The sequence below is a fragment of the Neolamprologus multifasciatus genome, chromosome 3 (assembly GCF_963576455.1).
Source record: "Neolamprologus multifasciatus chromosome 3, fNeoMul1.2, whole genome shotgun sequence".
NCBI lineage: Eukaryota > Metazoa > Chordata > Actinopteri > Cichliformes > Cichlidae > Neolamprologus > Neolamprologus multifasciatus.
The window spans coordinates 24,626,767-24,640,070 of NC_140441.1; the positions used below are offsets into that span (position 1 = coordinate 24,626,767).

General features: G+C 38.6%; 1 protein-coding gene and 1 long non-coding RNA gene across 3 annotated transcripts in view; one reads left to right on the forward strand and one right to left on the reverse strand.

Annotated features, from left to right (window-relative positions):
• The window catches only part of LOC146522207 (protein mono-ADP-ribosyltransferase PARP14-like), a 76,493-nt gene extending 63,293 nt beyond the window's left edge, over positions 1-13,200 (reverse strand). The window contains exons 1-14 of one of the 2 annotated variants that reach the window (XM_085155464.1): positions 12,939-13,200; positions 12,725-12,849; positions 9,490-11,004; positions 9,169-9,405; positions 8,731-8,955; positions 8,590-8,644; positions 8,292-8,438; positions 7,813-7,875; positions 7,552-7,728; positions 7,277-7,453; positions 6,551-7,165; positions 5,357-5,493; positions 3,967-4,147; positions 1,236-3,591 (exon numbers count right to left, since the gene is read on the reverse strand). In XM_085155464.1, the coding sequence (XP_085011590.1) occupies positions 3,299-3,591; positions 3,967-4,147; positions 5,357-5,493; positions 6,551-7,165; positions 7,277-7,453; positions 7,552-7,728; positions 7,813-7,875; positions 8,292-8,438; positions 8,590-8,644; positions 8,731-8,955; positions 9,169-9,405; positions 9,490-11,004; positions 12,725-12,849; positions 12,939-13,110 (4,119 nt within the window). In that variant the 5' untranslated portion in view covers positions 13,111-13,200 and the 3' untranslated portion in view covers positions 1,236-3,298. Of the gene's footprint in view, positions 1-1,235; positions 3,592-3,966; positions 4,148-5,356; positions 5,494-6,550; positions 7,166-7,276; positions 7,454-7,551; positions 7,729-7,812; positions 7,876-8,291; positions 8,439-8,589; positions 8,645-8,730; positions 8,956-9,168; positions 9,406-9,489; positions 11,005-12,724; positions 12,850-12,938 lie in introns of those variants that run through there. The other variant, XM_085155465.1, reaches the window with a different exon arrangement.
• The window catches only part of LOC146522196 (uncharacterized), a 360,305-nt gene that overhangs the window by 268,397 nt on the left and 78,604 nt on the right, over positions 1-13,304 (forward strand). The gene's annotated exons all lie outside the window — the stretch shown is intronic.

Sequence of the window (13,304 nt, forward strand, 5' to 3'; positions counted from 1 at the left end):
GACTGTAAGCATGGAGCTTATGGAGGGCCAGGAGTGACAAAATGAATTAATTAATTACACCATTAAATAATTAATTAAATGTGTGAATAATTCATTACAATTGGAATTCCTGGTGATTTTAACATCTATGTTTGCTGTGAGACTGGAACAGCAGTAAAGGACTTTCTTGCCCTTATTGACACTTTTAATCTCAGTGGGTGAGTGATCCAAGTCATGAAAAAGGTCACACACTCAATCTGGTGCTGTCATATGGTCTGGATGTTTGTATTATGGAAATCAAGCATTGTGGGATATCAGATCATTTCCCAGTGATGTTTAATATTGCACTGTGTAATGCTGAGTTGAACAGCGAGGGACCTGAGTGTGAGTTGCACATGATAAATTTATTGACCGCCACTCACTTTCCCTCTGCTTTTGCTAACTCTGTCCTCTTTGATGCCAACCTTAGTGCAGAACTAGAGTCTTTGGGCATCCTATGTGACTGCTTATCAAAATATCAGAAGATTGTTAAAGCTGCAAAATCTGCATTTCTGTCCAGCGTAATTTCTAGCAAAGTCACAAGTCCCGAGTTCTTTTTAATAACTTACCTTCCACATTCAGGGTGAAGCTCTTTGTAACGGGCACTGCATGTGAGCCTTTTCCCAGAGTCCCTGATCACTACCTGGAGGCAGAAAACACCTGACAGCGAGAAGGTCATGTCCTGACTTTTTTGTGGCTCAACAGAACACTGTGGGTCAGTGGCTTAGGATGTGGAGTGACTGGATCCTCGTTGTACCAAATTATCTCAACATCCTGAGGGTAGTAGCAGTTTGCTTCACACTTAACCATCAAGTTCTTACCCTCCTGCAATGAGACCGTGGATCAAATGTAAAAGCAAAACAACTAATCCCAAGACTATTAACTTGTCATCAACTGATAACAGAAATTAATCCCAAGATCAAATGCAATGATCAGAAATAAATAGCAGTCACCATAAAAGTGTTAGCTGAAAGATCAAGATACAAAGAACAGATGTAAAACAGTTATCAGTTAACCCTAACAGTGTTAATTGATAATTAAAAGATCAGGATGAACTCCAATTGATTCCAACTGATAACAAAATCAATTAAAACAATAAATATTCCAAAACAAACACATAAACAAACACCAGTTAACTTTATAGCTGTTTCCTGATATCAGAAATCAATTTAAAGGAAAATCAGAATACAAAACCAATCAGCAGTTAATACTATAGGTATTACCTACAATATTATATGACTCCATCCATCCATTCGCTTCCGCTTGTCCTTTTCAGGGTCGCGTGGGGCGCAGGAGCCTATCCCAGCTGTCATAGGGTGAGAAGCGGGGTACACCCTGGACAGGTCGCCAGTCTGTCGCAGGGCTAACACACAGGGACAGACAACCATTTGCGCTCACATTCACTCTTGCATTCACGCCTACGGGCAATTTGGATTATCCAATTAACCTATCCCCACTAACTGCATGTCTTTGGACGGTGGAGCCGGAGTACCCACGCAAACACGGGGAGAACATGCAAACTCCACACAGAAAGACCCCAGCCTGATGGTGGAATTGAACTCAGGACCTTTTTGCTGTGCAGAACCACCATGCTGCCCCATTTTATGACCATTATATGACTCATGTGGTTAAAACACTTGTACCCTCTGTTTGGGTACCTCGGTGTAACCTTTCGCATGTTTTGGTTTCTGTCACTGCTGCAGCTCATGTGTGTCCCCAGAAACACTTTATCTTCACAATTTATTTATTTAATTTTAGTTCTTGCAGTTTTTTTTCTATTTCTGATGTTTTTTGTGTGCTTTTGCCACATTATTTTTCTTTGCTGGTGTTTTCTCATATTGCAGTATGCATCCTACATCACATTACATCACAAGACAAACCTGGTGGCACGCAGTCAGACGGTTTACTTTGCTTTCATTAGTTGCTTGATGCCCTATCCAGAAACTGTTTATCATATACAAAGCTGGATTTTTACAATTCCTGTGTGTATTTCAGGTTTCTGGTAGAGAATAGATGATAGCAACTGTGGAGTTTACAAACTTCTTCAGCTTTAACCTGGAGAACATCCACATTCGCATGGAAGGACCTGGGATGTTGGAGCCAAAGTCCAGATATTACAGGTGAGTGATGATGAACAACTGTTTGTATAGCACATTTATATAGGCATATATAAATGTGCTATACAAAACTGCAGTTTTTCAGCTCTTTATCTTCAGCACTACTGATATTTCTTTCAAATGCTGCAGAGATAGCAGTGAAATGAATAGCTAGTTGCTAGATGACTTGCATTTTAAAAAAGATTTGGCTTTTGAGTAAATGAAAACAGGAGGTTTGACTTTATGATATATGGGAAAATTATCGTTTTGACCCTTTGACAACCTGAATAATCCTTAGCTCTAAAATAAGCACATTTAAATAAATTTAATTTCAAAGCTAAATTTTAATCATTTGTTGGCCACTAGGGGGGAGAAATACTTCCAAGGAAACATATCAAGCCACATTTAACTGTGTGACAAGAAAGATTATCATCCCATTGGAGCTATTATCTCATCACTCATGTGTTTAACTCTCATTTTAACACAGTTAACATTTTAAACTCCTCTGCAGACAGTTTGCTATGTTCAACAGTTAGCTAATTATGAATTGAATATGTTTTTATATGTCTTTGCATAATATTACCACAATTATATTTACATTTCACAGTTTCTATTTGAGTGTTGATCACCTACCTCCTCTTATTTTTCTTTGTACAAGAAAGGACCAGACAAGCATACAATAAATCTTCTGAAGATGTAAGATTCAAATATCAACCAAATGAAAGAATAGAAATGCATAATCATGTGACATGCCTTCTGTGTGTGTTTGTACAAACATGTCATATTTCTTCATATTTCATATATTTCGTATATAAGCAGCTTCTGTTTGCATAATTCTTACAGCTTTCAGAACTAGATTATGATAAGATATCCTTTAACACTGAAGAAATAAACTCGTGCTTGCATTAAATATAATTGCTTGTAGTATGAAAAGTGCATTATCTTCTTGTAAGAGAAACCTACCACATAGGTACCCAACAGGGAAAATTAGTTTTGTGTGCAAAACTTTCCTAAATATTTAGTGTAAACTATGATAAAGTTTCTGGGTCCTTTACAAATGTAACTTTTCCACACACTTCCAGTTACTACACAAATCTTTATGTAGTTAGAAATATAACTTTAATATTGTTCTTTTTGGATTTTTCAGAAACCTTCATTTTTCCACAGTAGAAAATACTTTTCCCTTAATCTCCTTTGAATGTGATGAGGTAGTCGGGGTATGCTTGGTTGTCATGGAACACAATATACATGGTAGGGTTATCAATTTTGTCCACTGCGCTATCGAAGCGGTTGTGAGGCTGCTGGCTGTTTCGGAGTGGAAGCACCTTCATGGTAGCTTGGCCCTGAGTGAAGACGCCTGTGAGGACTCGGGCGACGAACATTAACCGAGAACCATCAGCAGCTGGCTTGGAGTAGGTGGGCTGGGCTGAGTAGCTGGCGTTTACAGCAAAGTAGGTCCCGTGACCGTGTACAGTTGCTGAATGTAGGAAGAAAAAAAAGGAAATTAGTAATAGGTTATCATAGATAAAACATGGTGACTTCCAACATATATTATGTAAGTATTGTAAGTCTTGCATTTAATATCCTAAGAGTCCTGTTTGTGTCTATAAATGATGGTTAAATACAACCACATTCAAGACTATAAAATACTTGAAGCAGTCTGCAAATGATCTATCTGTCACCACATAACGGTGGACCAATATAGACACAATGTCAGAGTGATCAGAGCTGTAAAGACTTACATGTATATGTAAAACCCTGGTGGAGGTAATAATTTCTAAGACAAAGTCAACACTAGTGATTCGTTTTGAAGCAACAGAAAAATGTTGTCTTGTTCAGTAACAATTATCACCGTTTTGCCCAGCAAAACTCCTGTTGAATCCAGTTGTCATGATGGAGTGGCAGTTTTCCTGAGTCGTCCCGTGGTACAGAGGTTTCTCCGCTGCTCCTCCCTCGTGTGCGTTCTTATCAGAAATGTGCTTCTTCTGGGCTTCATAGGCGCGCCGCAGGTGAACGTTCTGCAAACGTTCAATCTGACAAGAGAGACCGAAACCAAATGATCAAAGAGATGCCAAACAAAGCAGTGTGGATATTAATTACATCTGATGGCTTAGTTCATGTCTTTATGGTGGTAACCATAAACTGAGGCATGTGTTTCAGGTATGAGAAGTTTAGATTACAGCAGTGAATAATTAATGACTTTCTTACTGCAAATCTGAAAACTTTAGAAACTTAAAAATTAAAAACACTTTACAAACATGATATTTCTCAGGTAGGGTTTGGAGTTTGAATTTTTCATAGCATTTCTGAGCAAATACATTGAATTCAATTCAATGGACCACAGAGCCAGAAACTGCAAATATCCAACATAGACAGATAGATTGATTGATAAAATAAAATAAAATGTATTTATTTTTTTAATGTGGCAATTAATTTGTTGATACAATGTGACTGATTTCTTTAATTTCCTGTATTTCTGTTTTTTCATTTTGATTTTAATATATAAATTTACTAAATAAATTAATTAAATTCAATCATGTTTTACGTGTGGACACAAAAGGATCAAAATCACTTTTATTGTTTTTATGTGCAGGTACACTGGTACAGACCCTGCGAGTTAAATTCTTGTGTGCAAGCTTCACAAGCAACAGAGGTGTGCAAAATACAATAACATAAGAACAAAGAGAATTATAAGAATGTGAATCTGAGAATTATAAGAATAAATATATGTACAAATATAAGAATGTATGCGCATTATTCAATATGTATACCAAATATGTATATATACATATATACATATATGTGTGTGTGTGTCTGTGTGTGTGTATACATATATATAAAATTAAATAAAGCAAAATATACAAAATTTACAGAGGTTAGCAGGAGAGCAGGTATGTGATGATGCTGCAGTTGCCCCGGGTTACAGGACATACAGGAAAAAGAAATTCCAATGGAAAAATATTTTTTACATTTTTTAGATTAAAAAAAAGAAATACCTTTTTGTTACACCTTTTATGTTACCAAAATATGTAATTAATGACCACATGCACTGCTGATGTAAAGTCTGGTGCACTTAATACAATCCCTGAATGTTAACATGTATCATGATAGCTGACCAGTTAAGCAGACCACATTACAGCCAGTAATGCTCACCAGTTTGCACTGTAACCACACAATCAACTTTTTCAGCTTGTATGCATGTACTTGTGTATATATGTACTTGTGCGGGAAAAGCCACCCACCTTCATCACAGTTTTGGGGACAGTTCGTTTGAAAGCCTCCTTCACACTCTGATACTCTGCAGAAGAAGTCTCCAGAGAAACCACCTTCATAGTCTCATTGGCAGCCATGGGGTCCCAGTAAAGAGGGAAAGTAAAGTCTGAAAAAGACAACATGTTTGTTATATTTTATTAAGTCAGGTAATGACACAACAAATGTAGTAGGAGAAGACACAGAAGCAACTGTTTTGTTTTTTTTTTGTAGGATGGCGCATGAAAAAAACAAAAACATAACTTGTAAGTGTAGGCTTGGACACAGGGTTTTGGCTTCTGTGGGACACTTAAGTTTTTCTCTAACTGTGTATTCTTGTTTGTCCTTGTTTTTTTCTCCTGTTCCAAAGTTTTTTCGGTTCATTCGGTTTTGGCATAGGACTTAGCTTAGCTCCTTAGTCTTCTGAATTTCCTGTTTTCCATTACTTTAGTGCTTGCTTGCTTTAACTGATGATACGTTTGTTAAAGCCCCTTTCTATTCCCATTCTGTTCCTTCAGCTGTGTCTCTATGTTTATCTTCTGTCTCTCTGTCACGCTTTCATGTTGTGAGTCTGTCATCTCTTACTTCCTGTTTTACTTTGGTGGTATTTCGTCTCTTGCACTTCGTGTCCAGTTCTTTCCTCTGTCTCATCAATCTTCAATAGCCCTTTGTTGCGTTCTCTCTCAGCTCTTTTCCTCTGTGCCTTGTGTTTTCTGAGAAGTTGAAAAAGTATTTTTTCCCTCCTCTGTTTCTTTGTATTTTTAAGAGCTTAGCAATAAAGCTGTCATTGACTTTTAGACATTGTCTTAGATGTTTTAAAATTGGGATTCGGTTCAGTCCAGCCACATATCAGTCTTAACACTGTTTGCTATGTTGGTGCCCTTCTGACACCAATCTAACACTCCTTTGCAATGCAATTTGAAATCAGCAGATAAGGAGAGACTTTGATATTTTTAATATTGATATTTCGACATTTCCTGTTTCAAAATTATTTACTGTTACTGTCGTTCCTCATAGTGACTTTTGCAACTATTTTTACTACAAGTACATTTTTTAATAGTTTTTTAGTATAATTATTTCTTTTGAAACCTTAACATTTGTTTATTTAAGTTTATATTACTCTCAAGCATCAAACTCCAGTATCAGTCGGGTCATTTTTGTAACATCTCTGAGAACTATCTACTCACCTGGAAGATTCTCAAGTCGTTTCAGCTTTGTCGTCTGTCTGCTCAGTGGTCTTGTGGCCACCATTGCCTTTACATCAACCTCCCATATAAGTCCCTGTGCATCTGTTATTCCTTCTGTTAATTCGTTTTTTTCCAATTGGTGATTAGCTGATTTGGGAAGTCTGTCCCAGTTACCATTATTTGCCAGGATGCACCAAACCACTTTGTTGTAAACATCCTCCTCCTCCCTCACTCTCACCTCTCTAGTGAGGGTCATGTACTGACACTGACTCATTTTCTGCATCACCCAGGTGACCCCGTCTTTTAGCCCGCTCACTGTTAGGGAGCCAGACTGATCAGTTTGCATGAATAGACCTTCAGACTCCACCAGATCCTTCAGCTCCATCATGTCATCCTGGTTGAGGAAATCCAGTTCCTCCTTTGAAAAGGTTTTACTGGAGCACTGCGTCTGATATTGATGCTTCAGCTTTTCCATGGCATCGTCAATGTCCGTTTTGGAAAGACCCAGGAACGTGAAGACAGACTGCTGACTTGTGGAGCTGATTTGGAGACTGCTGAGGTATGCACTCACAGAAGGAGCAGACTGTTGTTGCTGTTGTTGTTCTTGAAATGACACTGGAAGGTGGATCAAACAAATCAGTAAAATAATTTTTAATCTGCTTTTATTTTAAAAATCACTACACTAAATAACCAGACAAGATGGCACTTTGTGAATATTTCTGTCACCTCTGTTGATGACAGCTGGGGAATACATCTGCATCGCTTCCTCTTTAAAAGCCAAGAAGACATCGATCTTAATCAAGACAAGGCGGATGTCGGTGAGGCTGGTCATTGATGATGTAGAAGACTTGATCCCTTGAACAATAGTTCCTGCCACAACAGCAGGGTCCAACTCGCCAGCACCTGGAAAAACACCACTTGCATTTCGGTGTGTGTGTGTGTGTGTGTGTGTGTGTGTGTGTAGCACAACAAATTCTTAGAATGTCAAACAAAATACTTACCAGCACAAATGGCCGGAATTGCCACAGAGCTGTATTTATACCATTCACAATAGCAAATGATATCACACACAAGTTGTTCAATAAGGTCTTCATCTCTTTGTCCACATACATGAAAAATAGCTTTACAGGGGAAGTTTCCAGACTGGGTCACATAAATTTCTCCTCGGTCCACTTTTGCTGCACAGAAAGTGACACAGGAAGGACGAGTGAGAGTCAGATAAGTAAGATGAGAAGATAAATAGCTGCTTCTCTTTTTCTCACCTGCTTTCAGTACAGTTTCCACCTCTGGTCCAGCTACAGTTAAGATGTCTTTGCATACTCCATCTTAGAAGGAGACGAAAAATGAATAAAAAATTAATTAATAAATCTGGACCTAGTAACAACCTTAGATGTATTTTTTACATCAGTTTCATTGCAATCCATCAAATAGCTGTGGACAAATCTCAATCAATTTCAACTACTGCATGCAGTGTAATATTACATTAAATGTAAAGTATAAGTAACTGACTAATTACTTACATTGTGGGACCATGACTCAGTAGCAGTATAAGTATATGCCAAATGAAAACTTCAATCTTCAAAGATTACATTCAAATATACATCCCCATTTCTGAGCAAATATTCATAAATAGCTGTCTGCCTTTGCCATCCACAGAGAGCTATGCTACCATAAAATAACTTTACAGTTACAGCATGAACATCCTGCTCACTCCACCTTCCTGCCTTTGTGTTTCACCTACCAAGGTTAAAATTTTGGAAGTCTGTTGTGTTCACCACAGCATCTGTAGTCTCATTAGTGATGTCACCAAACACCACATGTAGTTTAACTCCTCTTCCCAGTATCATGACAATGTCATCTAGGTCACTGGTGAGGGACCTGAAGATTGCTGAGACGAAAAACACCACACATTAGATTTTGTTTGACATTTAATCTGATGACTGAGGGTAATAATGAATATGGTAAAATATGACACTGGCTGAATGCTTTTTATCTGCTCACTTTACATACTGAAGACAGTCTGAGTAGTGCTAGTTTACCTTGGCCTCCCTGGTTCATATTTAAGCTGAGCTGTTTGTAGACATCGTGGTAGCACTGTAGATAAAAACAAAGAATAACACGATGAAATATGGATGCCTTCATGTTACATATCAGATCAGGACATATCGATTGACACTGACCGCCTCAGAATCAGGGTAACCAGGTTTAATCACAATGTGGATGTTTGTAAGAGAGCCAGAGGATGCAGATAACCCAAACTGGTGAGTGATGTCAGTCAACACTTGAATGGCTTCTCTCAGCGGGTATTTTAAAATAACACCTGGCCCAATGATCGGAATGGCCACTGAACCCAAATTCTGCCGTACACAAAGCTCCAGACACCTCTTCAGACCATTACCAAGAGCCTGCAAATCAAAAGTTACATATTTTTAAACTATGTTACAGTTAGATTTCATTCTATAAATCCTTGCTTGGAGTTTGTGCCATATAACATCAAGTTATTCCAAACTTTCAACTTTACACAGAAATCCCAAAGGAAATTCATTCATGTACTTCTAAAGGTAAATGAATTTGATCTTTTCCATCACTATAAGTATTATGAAAGTCCTTAATTTTACCTGAACACTCTTTCCTCTTACTCCGTCCCAAGGCAAGCACTCAATGAAGAAAATCTTGGAGCAGCCCAGAGATGGAGGTGCATCAACCATCTGAACATCACCAGGGGCGAGGGCACAACTGGCTAAGACTGAATCAAACTTTAACTTTAATACATTCCCAGCTTTAGCCAACAAACTCTTGCCAATATTTGTAGAAGTCAGCTGCTTGTTGATCATGGGGACCACGAGAACATCCACCTGCAGAATTAACATTGAATAACATGAATGCTGATATTTTATTTTGGGATTATGGGAAATAGAATTCAATGAAAATAATCAAACCTGTTCATTTTCTAAACTGCTGAGTTTGATCTTCAGGTTTGTTCTGTTGATTGCAGAGTTTCCAACTGTGCTGTACATGCTGCTGCTGTAGCTGAGAGATCTAGGTGTATCACTGAGTCTGCTGGTGTTTCGTGGTCTTTGCACATTTGGGGTGGCTGCAGTTTGCTTATCTCGGATAATGACGTGACAGGAACCCTCTATCAGCTCTTTAGTCACTTTACCCTCTTCCTTGAAGTACTGCTGAGCCCCTGGTCCATCTAGAGTCAAAGTGTCTACTATCAGACTGTCTAGAGTTGATGTTAGGGCCTCCTTGGCCTCCTGAACATGACATCGAGGACCAGACACAAACACACAAGGATTTGGAAAATGTGAGGCTTGTAAGGTCACCTTGGTCTGCTTCACGCCAATCAAGTCTAAGATTTTATCAAAACAGTAGACAGTGTCATGATGAAGCAGATTGATGGTTTCTTGAGTTGAAACTTGATTCAACTGGAAGTCGTGAAGAACTTCATTGAGCTTGGCCACATTTTCACTGAAGCCCACCAGTCGGACTTTGGTTGTTGAGGTTCCCCTGGCGCCTGGCATGTAGCTGATGTCCACTCTGAACTCTCTACTGTTTGCCTCGTTCTTGGTTTTCGTCAGAATTTCTTTCAACCTGTTGAGATCTATTGCACCCTGCAGCTGTACAGTGGTCACTTTAAGGTCTCTCATTACTGCTGCCTCAGCCTCATTCAGAGCATCAGAGGACAAACTGGACAGAACCAGATCTGAACCCACCTCAAAGAAAACAGGGTTTCTGAGGCTCTGCTGGAAGCGAGTTTGGTATTTTGGGATGGCATCACTGGTCTTCATGAAGATAAGCAGAGCTGTAGGGAACTTAACGCTCTTCTCCTTTATGTTCTTAATCAGTTCATCCAGTTTTGTAGCTCCTGACTGCACCTCTTTGTCAGGGCCCTCCAAAGTGATCATGGCACTACCTCTGATGATTGTAACCTCTGGACAATTAGCACGCATTTCTCGATTGAACTCTTCTTCTATGAGCTTGAACTTCTTCTCCACAATTGGCACTTCCTTTTTGGTGGGTAGGCTTTTTTCCAGAATTGCAATCTTCTTCTTCATAGCATCAACCTCTCCCACAACCACAGCATAGCCACTCTCTGTGTAAACTTTGATATCATCTGTCTTAAAGGCCGAGTCCTGCAGTACTATTTTCACCTGTTTTGGCTCAAGCACATGAAAACAGTTGTAGCTCTCAGTGAGCTGGACGAAGACCTGATCCACTTGGCACTCCCATTTCTCTGCAGCACCACCAAAACCTCCTCCTGGACCCTTGTCAACCTCCCCTCTAACCAAAACCTCCTCTTCATCGAAATTTAGCTCCACTGTGCAGCCGATTGACGAGAGTTGTTTTTCAAAAAATTTGTATGCTTTACAGTTGTCTCTCAGGAAAAACAGCAGGAAAACATCTATCCTGAAAGTCTTCTCAAGACCCTTTATGTTTGGGTTTGTTGAGGTCTAAAAGACGGAAAGAAATCAAACAAATCTGTGAGTTTATGCTATAAGATATGCTACTTATTGTGTACGTATTGTGTATTGTGTACCACATAGGCCTGGGCAGTAAGTCAAAAATAAATAATAACCCTCTTTCAAAACCTCTAATTGACATTATCTTTGCCATGTCATGTATTTTATTTCTTTTCTCTTTACACTTATTAATACTTCACCCATTATGTACTATCTCTGCTATGTCCAGTCTGTGGCATCCATGACAACCATCATAGAGGAAACTTGAAACACCGAGCCCAATGCCAAATACAAATACTGTATCCGTTGTTTGGACAGATACTTGACTTACACAGTAAACACAACATCAATCAAAAAGAAGAAAACTATAAGAAAATGCCAAAAATATCTCAGCTTCAGTGGTTCAGCATATTTACAGCACAAACCTAGTTTGTGTGTCATTGCGTTCAATTAATCATGATTTTTATTTAACGTCATATCGCACAGCCCTAGCACCTCAATATCCATCCAACATCCAAACACCATTTTAATCACCACCTCTTAAGAGAAAAAAGACATGTATAAGTATTTGTTTCCTAAATAAACTCGTTTCACAAAAAACTGGATTTCACAGCAGTTGCTAGTGGTACAGATTCATACAGTCCTATGTAGATAAAAACATATTGACATTAACATTAACATTTCTGTTAATATGTTTTTGTTTTTCTTTGTTATTTCTGACTATGACACTGTCTTATAACAGAAATACACCACAACCCTGTTTCTAAAACAATTAGTCTATTGTGTACCATGTAAATGAAAGCAGAATGAAATAATTTGTGAATCATTTAAAACATGATGTTTTTTTTTTTTTTTATCTGTGTGCTAGTTTAGTGGCCAGACTGCTTCGAGCTGATAGGAAAGAAAAAGTAACTCAAATGACAACTCATTACAATCAAAAACCAACAGCAAAGATTTAAAGCAGTACTGAAGTCTTACTTGGTACTATCAAGGTGTATCAAATAGTAAAGTGTCCCATGAGTGTATCACCATCTTGCCTGTTGTCACCCATGTTTTGAAAAGCATTATCTTTGATGGTATGGAGGTGGAGTGACATACATGGCATGGGTTACTTACTTGTCTACAAAGGCTTTAATGCAAAAGCATGCTGTGCTATCCACATGATGTATTTTTCAGGGAAGGGCTTCCTTATTTAAACAACACTAAACTACACTTATATTTTAAACTTTGTATCAAAAGCGAGACTCATAAGTTAAAGAAGCCTGAGAACTGTCAGCCACTGAAAACATCTGAGGCATAATAATAACGATGAATAACAAAGATGGCACAGCAAAAGTGGAGCAAACATATACTTCCATAACTAAAGTGGCTGATGTGTCCATTGCCCAAATGTTGTAAGAAGAGGAAGTGATACATCACTGACATTCTTCTAAAACAACAAACACATTCTGTAAATTTGTCCCTGACATCAAATTTAATGATCGTGTAGTTTTTAAAAGAGAGCGTTTTACTATTTAGAATGTATTCTTTGCAGTACTTACAATGTGTTTTAAATATTTTAAAATCATCTGTTTTTGTCAATATTGTCCTCAGCGGTCCAACTTTCCCTGGAGGCTAACTCCTCTAAAACTGGTTTCGCAACATTATTCGGCTCTGACACTCAGTTTTTACTGTAACCAAAAGTCATGTTTGACAGAGCAGTAAACTGTACCAGTGATTGGCTTGGCGATGGCTGGTCAGAGGTCTGTTGCGAATTTGTCCGGCTCACGGTCAGCCGCACTTCTCCACTCGGAAGAGTGATGGTGTGAAACTTCCTCTGCAAAACTCTCTCTTGATCTAAAGCCACCATAAACAGAGTCACTGAAACAGCCTGCAATTAAACAAAAATCCCCAAAAAATATTTTACAAATAACTGACTGTCCTACCTTCTTTTTCCTTGAAACAGATTTTATAAACGCTTCCTCCGAGTTTTTCTACATTTCCGCAGTCGCCACCCCCGGAGTCTCGCCTTTTCTGAAAGTATCTCCTCACTTTCTCCTTCTCTCTGTCTGTAAAGTCAGTGGCTTCAAAAAACAGTGGATACGGATATTCATCCATTTTATATGCAATTCTACACTAACATGAGAACTTTCAGCCCGTCTAAAACTTCGTTGTGCCGCTCTGTGAGTGCCCGTTTTTGTTTCAGTTTCACTTTTCAACTATCACATCCTCATACTTACACTCGTACACCCAGCAATGCAAAAGGTCCGCATTTAATTTCCAGGGGCTTTTCTCGGCTCACCTACCTACTC